At 47.1% G+C, this 12,779-nt stretch overlaps 1 protein-coding gene across 6 annotated transcripts; it reads right to left on the bottom strand.

Moving 5' to 3' along the window:
• Window positions 1-549: 549 nt before the first annotated feature.
• On the bottom strand, window positions 550-12,237 carry NACA (nascent polypeptide associated complex subunit alpha). 6 transcript variants are annotated; one of them, XM_032645595.1, is made up of 9 exons: window positions 12,135-12,237; window positions 11,197-11,268; window positions 4,025-8,518; window positions 2,747-2,832; window positions 2,122-2,199; window positions 1,688-1,834; window positions 1,202-1,330; window positions 867-989; window positions 550-676 (listed from the first exon to the last, which is right to left on the bottom strand). In XM_032645595.1, the coding sequence occupies exons 2-9, from the start codon at window positions 11,264-11,266 to the stop codon at window positions 662-664; spliced, it is 5,142 nt and encodes a 1,713-aa protein (XP_032501486.1). In that variant the 5' UTR covers window positions 11,267-11,268; window positions 12,135-12,237; the 3' UTR covers window positions 550-661. The 6 variants fall into 6 exon arrangements, with proteins under 6 accessions (XP_032501486.1, XP_032501484.1, XP_032501481.1 ...); XM_032645593.1 differs by lacking the exon at window positions 4,025-8,518; XM_032645590.1 differs by having other exon boundaries at window positions 4,025-11,268; window positions 12,135-12,224.
• Window positions 12,238-12,779: the final 542 nt, after the last annotated feature.

Here is a 12,779-nt window from a genome sequence, read left to right as displayed (position 1 = left end):
CCAACATGAAATGCTTGCCACAGAAGCCAGACGGGGCCCAATATGTATTCAGAAAGATCGCAGGTCAGAGGAGGGGATAATTATTAAATAAAGAATAATCAGGGACTTCCCTGGTGGCGCAGTGGTTAAGAATCCGCCTGCCAACGCAGGGGACACAGGTTTGAGACCTGGTCTGGGAAGATCCCACATGCTGCGGAGCAACTAAGCCCGCGTGCCTCCATGCTCTGCAACGAGAAGCCCCTGCAATGAGAAGCCTGCGCACTGCAACGAAGACCCAACGCAGCCAAAAATAAATAATAAAAAGTAAATAAATTTATTTAAAAAAATGAGTAAGAATAATCAGGATTTGCTACTAGTTAACATCTGGGAAAGAAATAAGAAATTTCAGTTGTCTCTGAGAACAAGAAGTTCCTAATAGATAGCCTGAACAGTTATCTTCTCACAAGAGGTGAAAAGGCTGAGGTTTTAAGAGGGGAACCTGAAGTACTAAACCTTTTCATTTCTAGAGCTTTCATGTTTTTTGGGGGGAAGAGATCAAGCACCAACTGAGTTCATCCAACAAGAAGCCATAACTTTATTAATGATAGAAACAGTACAAATTTCAAACCCAGCTGCAGTTACTCTTTTGAAACACCAAAAAAAGGTCCTCTTTTCAAGATGGTTACATTGTTAATTCCTGTAAGAGAAAAGAGATCATCAGAGGTGGTTACAGGCAAATTGAGAGAATTCAGGTCACTACAACCTGAGGCAAGTCAGAAAGGCTTTGGAAAGAGGCTTCCTAATTGGCTGATATTAAGCACAGAAAATAAAGTCACCCACGATTGGTTGGGCAGAGGGAGTCAAGGAATAAAGGCTTGGACACTTACCATAATAGCATTTACAATATCATTACTGTTGTTCTTCAGGGCTCGGACTGCCTTTGCTCTCGACACATTTGCTTGTGACATGACCAATTCTATGTCCTTAACTTCCACACCTGTTTCATCAACCTAAAAGAGAGAGAAAAAACACTTAATAAACTAAAGGCAAGAACAACTTCAGTAGTTCTGTCAGGCATCTCCTGAATCTAGCTCTTAATATAACTCAAAAGCTACTTAACTCAATGGAGTTCAAGAGCCTAAAATAATATAGAATCCACCCATCAATACAAACATAATATTATCTTGTGAGGATTAAAAGCACAAAAGATTTCCTTATATACCTCTTCCTCTTCACTCTCCTCTTGTACAGTTGGAGTCTGTGTGTTTTCTTGAATGTTTGAGACAGCTTCACCCTGAACTTTGAATTTCTCAGCAGCTGCTAACTGTGCTTGCTGAGATAAGTCCTCGATCTATAAGGCAGAAAATAGAGAGATTCATGTGAGTAGATTGATCAGCAGCAAATCAAAGAAATCACTTGTATCTTTTCCAAACTCCCGCTCTTAAACCCACTTCACATTAACTTACTACGTATCTTTAAATCACGTGGCCTCACTTGGATTATATATTACTGCAGACAAAGAAATAACTTAGGTCTAAAGCAGTGGTTCTCCACTGGGGGGGGGGGGTGATTTTGTTCCCCATCACACTGCAAGTGATGTTGCTAAACAGACAGCCCTTCCACAACAAAGAATTATTTGACCCAAAATGTCAATAGCGCTGAGGTTGAGAAACCCTGGTCTAGAGCAACTCCCAAGAACTTTCCTTACCTTGGCTTCTCCAAAAACTATGTAGGTATCTGAAGCTGGGCTCTTGTATACATCTGGTTTTGTGATGACAAAAAGGATATTCTTAGATTTCCGGATAGTGACTCTAGTAACCCCTGTAACCTGTCGAAGACCCAGTTTGGACATAGCCTAAAGAATAAAAAAGAACATCAGGTTTTCAACTTCTTTAGAAGCAGCTTCAGGAAGTAAGGAACATAATAAAACTACATTCTAAGCAAAGACTTTCTGTGGGCTAAGAAAAGTTTATATAGCAACACAGAATTGATTTCCAGGCCTCCTGGGCTTTCTGCCATAGTTAACTTCTGTTAGTTTAACTAAACGTGTTTATACCACTACCAAGAGTTCCACCACAGTTTCCCCTCTCAAAAGGTGCTTCATCAGCACCTTTAATCCTTCTTTATAACTTAAACTCTTACCTTCCGTGCCTTCTTTTCACTCCGGCTCTGTTTTGCTTTACTGACTGGTTCTTCATCGATTTCAGCTGCCGCTGCCAGCTAAGAAGATCAAACAGCTATGAGTAAACTGGAATGTAAGACCTGGATACCACAATCCCTATGTGGTTTTCCCTTCATGAAGGTTCACAGCTCCAAATACATAAGTCAGCTTCTCTGATCAACACTGGTCCTCCAATGCTTCCTTGACTTCCTTAACTTACTAGTACTTACACTAGTAAGTTAAGAGAATACCCACCTGGTGCAGTGGTTAAGAATCCGCCTGCCAATGCAGGGGACACAGGTTTGAGCCCTGGTCTGGCAAAATCCCACATGCTGCGGAGCAACTAAGCCCGTGCGCCACAACTACTGAGCCTGTGAGCCACAACTACTGAGCCCATGTGCCACAACTACTGAAGCCCGTGTGCCTAGAGCCCGCAGCTCCATAACAGAAGCCACCGCAATGAGGAGCCCACGCACCGCAACAAAGAGTAAACCTCACTCGCCGCAACTAGAGAAAGCCCACGTGCAACAATGAAGACCCAATTCAGCCAAAAATAAATAAGTAAATTTATTAAAAAAAAAAAAAAAAAAAAGAGAGAATACCTACCTGGGCTTGTTGTGTGGTTGCCTGTGTAGAATCCTGTTCCTCAAGCTCTGGTACTGATTCATCACTATCAGATTCTGTTCCAGACCCTAAGAAGATAAGTAACTTACTATTTTATAGTAAAGATTACAAGGAAGAGGCACCTCACCATGGCCTCCCCAGACTAGAGGTCACTGGCTTATGCTAGACCTCGCAAAATTAAGTGTAAACCAACTGACTTGTACGAAGCCAGCTCGTACTGATATGATAGCCCCCAACTCAGTCACAAACTAGTGTGTACACATCTATTAAAGACCCAGCCCCAGAAATGAGAGAAAATTACTAGATACAGCCAAGCAGTTTATGTAACTGCTTCCTTTCCCTCAAGGTCTTCACTTCTTGGCACAGGTAAACACCAATGACTTATGTAATGCCAAATTCTACCCAAGAGCCCAACCGTCTTAGAAAGATTCTGGTAAACAAGGTGCCTCCACATATACTTAAGTGAAAAAAAAGTAAGATCACATTGTGGAGGCAGACTGGGGGTGGGGTGGGGGACGATTTCCCCATATCCTTTAAACTGGGTTGGGGGAGGCCAAAAGCAGTTGTGTACACACATTTAGCCTTATTTTCAAACCACTCACCCTAGCAGTTTGATCTAATCAACACAGCTTGAAGATTCTCAAAAATGCTGATCTACAGTTCTGTAGCCACCTCTACTAGATACTCTCTTGTGACCTCTTCCATTTCTTCCAAAAATAATTCACATATTTAAGTTTCCCTCAATTCAAAGGCCAAGCATCGATAGACTACTAAGGGAAAAAGCATACACCTGCACCATTCCCAGGCTAGGAAAAATAGGTCTTTTAAGAAAAGGGAGTCCCTGGGCACTGGTTATTACTAAGTCTAAGATGTGAAAAGAAATTCAAGTAGTTCTAGATTTCCCAAAATTTTAGCAAATCCCAGGCCCAGGGACAAAGTTAGTGACATAGTAGAGTTTAGAGCAAATTAAAGGTCTAGAAGGTCTTGGTTTTCAATGTCAGATCAGTTAGGTAAAAAAGATGACAGATCCAGAGTTAGTCTGAACCACATTACACAGGATGGTACACAACAGACCATCTGAGATGAAAACCAAGATTCTGTTTCATATTCCTAGAGCTTTTGCATTTAAACTTATCGTTCTACGTCCAAACACAAGCAGATATACTGGAGAAGGCGGCGCATCCTACGGTTAGTATCGGTGGGTAGCCCCCAGAGGGTTGTGGGCAACACACCATGCACACGGCAAACCAAGGCAAATACCCTTATTATTCTTCTGAACAGGCTGCTTGGCAGAGGGGGTTGGGGCAGGGATCCCAGCAGGTTTGGGGGTGGGCATGTTGACGAGGACCGGCTGGAAAGGCACTCCCCCCGAGATTGGCTCCGGGGGAATCAGAGGCGGCAGCTCATCCTCATCAGCAGGGGCTGAGGGCTTATGGGGTGATTCCAGCACCAGCCCAGGTGAGGACGGCAGAGATTGCTGTTTAGGGAGCAGAGGAGGAACTGGGGAGGGAGCAAGAGGCAGAGAGACTGATGGGGTAGGTGCTGGAGAGACAGATGCAGATCCAGCTTTAGGAAGGACCTTCTCTGGGGCAGCTGCTGCTGAAGGGGTAGACGTCTCAGACTCAGGAGGAGCCAAGGGGCCCTTTGGGGAATGGAAAGAGTCTTTGCCCTTTAAGAGAGAAGTAGGGAGGGCTTTTGGAGCCTTTGGAGAAGAACCTTTCTGAGTGCAGACTGTCAGTAGAGGAGCTGCAGCCACTGCAGGAAGGGATCCTTTAGTACCATTCTGAGCTGAGGGATCTGGGCACACAGGAGGTGAAACAGAACTCTTCTTCTGAGTGGGAGCTGTGACGACTGGTGCACTTTCTAGAGCTGGAGCATCAAGCACTGCTTTGAGAGCTGTGGGGCCTTTCTTTATTGGGGGCCCTTTAGATGCCTGAGGTGCAGTGGACCCCAAGGGACATGTGACTGAAACTGGGGAAGTACAGGGCTCTTTGGGGGAGGGAGGAATCACAGCTGGGGGAGTGGGAGCCCCTTTGGAGGATGAGGTTGCTGGCCCCCCTTTCGGGGCTAGAGACTTTTGGGGGGAGGAAGGAGTTACAGCTGAGGCAGTAGGGACCTCTTTGAGAGCTGGAGTTGCTGAGGCTCTTTTTGGGGACGGAGGAGTCACAGATGGCGGAGTAGGGTCTCCTCTGAGAGGTGGGGCAGCTGGGGCTCTTCTGGGAGATGGAGTTGCTGGGCCCCCTTTGGGGGAGGAAGGAGCCATGGCTGGGGAAGTGGGGACTTCTTTGGGGTCTGGGGTTGCTGGAGACTCTTTGGGGACCAGAGTTGCTGAGGCTTTTTTGGGGGAGGGAAGAGCCACAGATGGGGGAGTAGGGTCTCCTTTGAGAGGTGAAGTAGCTGGGGCTCTTTTGGGAGATGGAGTTGCTGGGCCCCCTTTGGGGGAGGGAGGAGCCACAGCTGAGGGAGTGGGGATTCCTTTGAGTGATGGAGTTGCTGGGGCCTTTTTTGGAGAGGGAGGAGATGCAGCTGAGGGAGTGGAAGCTCCTTTGAGTGGAGTTGCTGGGGCCTCTTTGGGCATGTGAGGAACCATAACCGGGGGAGTAGAATCTCTTTTGGGAGGTGGGGTGGCTGAGGCTCTTTTGGGAGACGGAGTTGCTGGGCCTCCTTTGGGGGAGGGAGGAGCCACAGCTGGGGGAGTGGAATCCTCTCTGGGAGGTGGGATAGCTGGAGCTCTTATGGGGGCTGGAGTCCCTTTGAGGGAGGAAGGAGTCAGAGCTGAGGGAACAGGAGCCTCTTTGGGAGATGGAGTTGCTGGGCCTCCTTTGGGGGAGGGAGGAGCCACAGCTGGGGGAGTGGAGCCCCCTTTTGGAGGTGGGGTAGCTGGGGCTCTTTTGGGAGATGTGGTTGCTGGGCCCCCTTTGGGAGAGGGAGGAGCCGCAGCTGATGGAGTGAGGGGCTCTCTGGGAGATGGGGTTGCTGGGCCCCCTTTGGGGGAAGTAAGGGCTCCTTTGGGAGGTGGGGTAGTTGGGGCTCCTTTGGGGGAGGAAGGAGTCACAGCTGGAGGAGTGGGGGTCTCTTTAGGTAATGAGGTTGCTGGTCCCCCTTTGGGGGAAGGAGGAGCCACAACTGAGGGACTGGGGGCCTCTTTGGGAGATGGGGTAGCTGGGAACTCTCTGGGAGACGGAGCTGCTGGGGCTCCTTTGGGGGAGGAAGGAGTCACAGCTGGAGGAGTTAGGGTTTCTTTAGGGGATGGGGTTGCTGGCCCCGCTTTGGGGGAAGGAGAAGACATAGGTAGGGGAATGGGAGCCTCTTTGGGGGATGGGGGAGTAGGGGAATGCTTCTTGGCTAGTGATCCTTTACGGACATGAAAAGAAAGATTGGCCTCTGGAAGAGAGGAAGGTTCAACTGGAGAAATAGTGAACGACAGATTTCCAGCAGGAGTATCAGGGATAGCAGGTACACTTTTAGAAACAGAAGGAGCAAGACTTAAGGTAGTAGTAGCTGAACCCTTCTTGGTTGGAGTTCTTTTGGTTTGAGGAGACACACTAGTCCCTAGAGGAGATGGGGAGTCAGTTAGGTAAGTTCCTTTGGAAGATGCAGTAACAGAAGCACCAGAATCCTCAGTTGGGTACCCTTCAGGAGAGGAAGCCACAGGTGCCAATGCTGAAGTTTGAGAAATACCATGAACTTTCTTTGCACCTTGAGGAGTACCAGCTGGAGGAAGAGGGGGAAAAGACTCAGACTTGGGAATTTCAGGGACCTGTGCCACAGTAGCTGGAGAAGCAGAAACATTCTGGGGAGATAAAGTCACAGCTGGAGCCAGAGGGCAACTTTCAGAGGTTGGAGGGACCAAAGGTAAAGTAGTAAGAGTGGAAGTACTCTTCTTGGCAGGGTGGCTTTTAGAATCTAAAGAGACAGCTCCTTCTAGAAAAGGACTGGCTACAGGTATAGGAGTGGAGGTACCTTTGGCAGTTGTAGGAGCCATCCCATCAATGGCAGTGCTTTCCAAAGGAAATGTAGTTACAATTGGGGTAGTGAGAGAACTTTTGAGAAGCAGACTAGTTGGATCTGGGCTTGCATAAGAATCTGTCTTGATTATAGAGGTTGGGGAGTTGACCCCCAGAGAAGAGGTAGTAGTACTGGCTGGCTTAACTAGAGGGAGAGGCTCTAGGAAGCTCTTCTTTGCAAAGGTGGCTTCAGGAGAAAGAGCTATCTCCAGAGAAGATGATGTACTTTGGAGAGAAGGGAGATTTTTAGGGGCTGCCAGGGCTGGTGAAACAGGGAGACTTTTGGGGTTCTCGGGGGCTGGCAGAGGTTGAGAGACAGGTATCCCCAGAGTGGTGGTTACTTGAGGAGTAGGAAGCTCTTTGGGAGCCACAGGCGCCATAACCAAGGCAGTTTGGGAAACTGAGCCCTTACTGCTCATGGGACCTGATGAAACTGGAAGAGAGACACAAGTAGCTACCTCAAAGGTAATAGATGCTGCAGAAACTGTAGAGGAGTTAGCCATCCCAAGTGGGGTGGTTCCAACAGAAGAAACAGGAGCTTCTTTCAAGCCTGGCCTCCCTGGAGAAGAACCAAGAATCTGGGCCACCAAAGGTTGATGAGCAGCACTAGGAGAGTCTTTGAGAATCAGAGAGGCTGTAGGAGATAACAGAGAAGAGGTAGCTACATTGGAAGAGGCTATGTCAGTGATAGTAGAGAGGCCTTTGTCAGCAGACAGAGCCAGAGGGGAAGTTGGAACTCCCACTGGAAAAGCAGCCTCAGCAGTAGGAACCACCTCATTTTTGGAAAGAAGGGGAGGAATTACAGATCTCTGAGAAGGGTAAGAGGTACCCGTGGAAGAATGATCTACAGAAACAGTATCCTCTGTGGGATCTGACAGAATATTAGAACCTGAAGGTTGAACAGGAGAACCAAGAGAAGTGAGGAAAACTGGGGGGGCATGAGGAGCCACAGGAATAGACTGAGTTGAAAGAGATAAAGCAGCAGGTGGACTAAGGGATCCCTTTAGGCTGAGGCTTGCAGGGTTTTGTGGAGAAGTCAGAGCTGAGGAAATAGGGATGCCTTTGACCTGAGGGGAAGGAATGGCTAAGGGAGTGGCAGGTGGTGTCTGAGGACAGGAGGCTAGTCCAGACTGAAGAGAGACCAAAGGAGTTACAAGATGGGAAGAAACAGCACTGACTATACCTGGAGGACTGGGGGTACCTTTTGGATTAGGGACTACTTGAGAGGGAGCTTGAAGAGGAGAGGGCTTTGGTTCTGAGGAAGCAACTGGAGCTGATAGAGACGTCACTGACCCTGACTCAATCACAGCAACTGAAGGAGGTGAACTAGGAGGGTTAGGTGGATAGCCAGAGCTCTCCTGAACTGAGTGGGGAGCCAAGGCCACCAGAGCCAAGGGAGCTGAAGAGGAATGAACACCTTTCAGAGTTGGAGTTATTATGGGAGAGGCCAGAGCTAAGGCAGCTGGGGAGATGGGAGGCCCTATTAGGTTTGGGAGGAAAGCTGGGGTGCCAGCGGGGGGAGGGGCAGCTCCCAAAGGCAGGGCTGTCCCAGTGGATGACTCAGGAAAAGGAGCTTCAAAAGGGGTTGAGGCAATAGTAGAGGGAGAAAGGAAAGAGGAAGGCTGGTTAGGGGTTGCCAGAGGGCATTGCTGGGAGGCCAGGGAACAAGGAGGGGTAGGCGTAGGGGTAGGTTTAGGCTGCCCTAAAGCAGCAGTGACACTCAAGGCTGAAGACACAGGAAGCAAAGCTGGAGGAGAAAAGAAAAAAAAAAAAAGAGGATAAAGGAGGAAAGGGAAGGAAAAAAACAAAGGTGAGTTATACAGCCCAACTTGGTACAACATGCCTCACAGAAAACATTGGAATTTTAAATCTGAGAATGAAAGTCACCATACAGGATTAGACAAAGGTGACAAGCAACAGCAATCTTCCCCAAACATACTTCAGTGGTCAAGTAAGAATACATCCCTCTCCTCATCTTCCACATTTCCCAAGTTCTACTAAAGTAAGTGAAATATTTTAGGGTGAAAAACAGTCTAAGAGCAGCCTATTAGTCTCTAAATGGGGAGCACAGGCCCAGGAGTAAGTTGGGAACAGCATGCTTTCTACCCTTTCCCAGTTGTGCTCTTCCCTTCCCCCCTCAAACAAACCCTAAGTCTTTCTCACAGGCCATTGAATCACCACTAGAACAGTTCTACCCTGTCTACCCAAGGAGCATGAACTGAAACAAATACCGAAAACTGGAACAAGGAAGATAGTCAGTGGCAATAATGATGGGGAATCAGAGCTGAATGATAAAAAACAGGCCTTTTAATGCTCAGGCTTCCACTAAGTCAGGAAAAATCTGACCCTTAATACTGTGTATTAAATACTACTTCACTTAGCCTCCCTATACCTCATTTTACTTACCCAAGTCAAACAAAAAACCAACCATAAATGGGTGGACTCTACAGTCTCTAAGTAATGTTAAGTCTCCAAACATCAATCTAAGATGAATTAGACCACGAGAGACAGCTTAGTCACAAGGGTAGGAACTGTATTATGAAACTGTAACTCAACTTGATAAACCAGACTGTGGTTCTATTTTGAAAGTAGGGAACTGGAGTGGAGAAAATACATTGGATCCCCACCCCTTAATCCGGATGAGTATGCCATTCTGCCAAAATAGGCACTATCTGCACTGAGTAAACCTAAGCAAAAGGTTTTCGAAATGATGAAAAAATACCATGCTTACTAATCAGGAGGTAACACAGGATTAGACCAACAAATGCTCAACACCTAGAAGGGAGTATTATTTAAAAAAAAAAAAAAAAAAAGCTTATAGCATCCAAATTCACTCAACCAAAAGTATCCCAACTACAGAAAAGACAGGTGGCTCACGCAGTTTTTCCTCAAGAGCTGGTAGGTGAAAATCTTATGATTACAGCGCAAATGTTCTCAAACACATTAATCAGAATTTGAAACTTAGAATGTTTTCATCTCACTGGACCTCAAGATGGGATTAAGGCCCAAATTACTCGCTTTAGACACCATAACGAATCCCGAGTCAGTTTCCTCATACATTCTAATAATTATTTAATTATAGTTATGTATTAAAAAAACTCTGAGTGTTCATCACGGGCGCTTACTTAATATTATCATCTAACCTACTGTGCAATCTCAAAATATTCAGGAATAAGTTTAACAGCACTAAGGATTACTTCAGAAGCAAATAGCATTAATTTTGAAGCTTGATCCAGATTATTCTAAATTCATCTGAATTTCAGTCTCCACATTTGTAAAATCAAGTTGAGATTCTCTAAAGTTTTGTTAGCACTGAAACTACAGAATCTTTTAGAGACCAGTCCTTTATTTTTACCTTCCTTAAGTCCCTTGCAGTTCAAGGATTTCATATAGTTTACTTCCCAGCTCAGAGGCCGCCTCCTTTTTCTTTGCTAGCAGCTGTATTAATCCCTTCAGCTGCTAAAATCAGACAGGTGGGGAGGGAGAACCTTAATGCTTTCAACTATAAACTCTATTTTAATTCCAGAAGGAGACAAAAATTGCCGTTAAGTCACAGGTGGAGTTTAAAAAGAAATAATGAATTTACCATAAAGGGGGAATAAAAAAGATGAGGATGGAGGTCACAGCCTGAAAATTCCCTTCATTTAGCTCTGCACAACTAATCAGCAAGAAGACTACCATAAAAAAATTTTTTCCCTACCCCTTCTCAAGTTTTATAGAAATGTATTTTAATCAGAATTCAAAACCTGCCTTACACTATGTTCTACATTCATTAATTCCAAAGCCGAAGAGCAGTCAAAGGAAGGCTCTATTTCAATTCTGGGTTCCAGATAAGCTGTTTATGCAGGCACTGTTCCAGCACGCTAGAAACATCTCAGCACCAATCCATAAAACAAGTTAACCAATCTAGGAGGGCCCTGGGGCCCAGTAGGACACATTTACCATCAGCAAACATCTTATCCAGGCATGTGATGACGGCACAATGCCAAGCACTGCCATCTAAAACCTTGCAACCTGCTGGCTGGAACTTCACAAAAGCTCAGGTCTCCTGGACCTGCCAGTGTGTCACCTAGTTCCAACAGGTAAGAATCAGAGTCCCTTTCCTGCTCAGTTTTCCTATGTGAGGGGAGGCTTCCACAACAGAGCTCCCTTTGAGGCAGCTCTCATAACCTACAAAGCAAGCCATGGAGCTTTTAACGTTCCCGAATCTTAAATATACGGTTTTTATTCCACTCTCTAAGCAAGTCCTTTCAGGAAAGCTACTATTATGGACTCTACTCCCTGGTAAAGCTACAGCCCCATCTTCCTTAATGAGAGTCAACACTGAAATACACAAGTATATTCTATTTGTCACTTAACCCACCAAATAGTTTTAGGGTCGATCTTACAATCTTAATCAAGGGCAAGGGATCTAGGGGAACCTACCTGTCTCAGCCTGGGGCTGTGGCAACTCCTGCTCTGTAGCAGGGACGGTTTCTGTGGCTTCACCGGGCATTTCTGAAGGGAATAAAAAGGAGGCCTGAAATGACTCGGATCCATTCTGCTGCCCAATCCAGAGTGAAGCTTCAAACTGCGGAGGGCTGTTAGAAAACCATAAGCGTGGGACAACCCTCCCCAACGCAGCTGGAATAGGTGAAAACCACGACGTAACCCTCCCATTTTTGATCAGCAGAACCACCACCTTTTACCGCTCCTCTACACTCTGCAGAGAGCGGATTTCCCAGTGCCCAGGGATTCCTTTTATTCCACACTCCAAATCCCACACAGAAGCAATTACCACTGCGTTCTCCACCCGAGGGAGAGGCTCGCGGTCTGGCTTCCGAGCACGGGATGGGAGACTTCAGACGCTACCTTGAACAGTCGTCTCCCCTCGCCGCCCCGCCCCCCGCCCCGCTTCCTGGGCTAGGACCTCAAGGACTGCCGTTTGCCGACTTTCGGGACCCAGAAGGAGAAACAGGGTGTCCTAGGTCCCAACACTCGCTTGTCACAATAAGAAGTGTGTTTGTGTGTGCGCATGCGGAGGGGCTGTTCCAAGGCTGGGACCCCTTAACCTCCTCTAGGTTCTCGTGAAGCGGTTCCCAACACCAGACGCAACCCACTTCCATCCCCGACGCCGCAACGGCTCCCATCTCCCCAGCCCTGGACTCGCGGCCTACGGCCTTTCTGCCCTGCTTTTGCCAGGACACCAACAGCAGACCCCATTTTGTCCGGAGGCCCCAAGGCCACACTGCCCAGGGCTAAGCAGGAACCCGGTGGCCCCATAAAACCTCCAATTCTCCTTAGTTCCCAGTCCTCGGGGCGGCTCAGCCCGCAAGAAAGGCGGATGGCTACGGATAAAAAGTCGTGACGAAGACAGCACTTACTGTGCGGGGAACGCGGAACCAAGATGGCGGCAGAAAGAGAGCTAGCGAGAGCGTGACCCACGCCTGTTGCAGAACGAAGCCTGAGGAAGGGGGCGGGACCAGGATCCGATTCCGGGTCAGGAGCTGCCGGCAGTCACTTCCTTTAACCAGTGAGCCGTTCGGGTATTTCCAGTCTGGGGTGGTGACGAGGCTAAATAAGGGTATGAATTTAGAGCAGGACTCGCTGGTCTGGCAGGAACTCTCTTCTCTGAGCCATGCAGTCCTAAGATAGCCGACCCCTTCCCGTCCCCCAAGTCGAGGCATTTTTGATACGCGAAGGGCAATTGTAGGAGAAGCAAACTCTGCTCCCCCGTCGGTAAAGTAGCCACAGCAGTATTACTGCAACTTTCTGACTTCCTTTTCTCAAATAATTCAGGAAAATATGGTGTTAAGTAATGCTGAATGCCAGAGGTTGTATTCACACCATTGGAAGATAGCTGTGACCTAGGTTAATCCTCAATTTTATTTTTGGAATACATAATTTAGACTGAGATTACTATAAAGGTGTAAATTTCCCTATTCAGAAAAAAAAACATAGGCACATATACAATTCTTTTTGCTTCTGTTTTGGACATTATACCCTGAAACTCATCCGTTCTAGAGGCC

Source organism: Phocoena sinus, chromosome 10 (genome assembly GCF_008692025.1).
Source record: "Phocoena sinus isolate mPhoSin1 chromosome 10, mPhoSin1.pri, whole genome shotgun sequence".
Lineage (NCBI taxonomy): Eukaryota > Metazoa > Chordata > Mammalia > Artiodactyla > Phocoenidae > Phocoena > Phocoena sinus.
The sequence above is the reverse complement of the archived record's forward strand: the minus strand, read 5'-3'. Positions and strand labels throughout refer to the sequence as shown.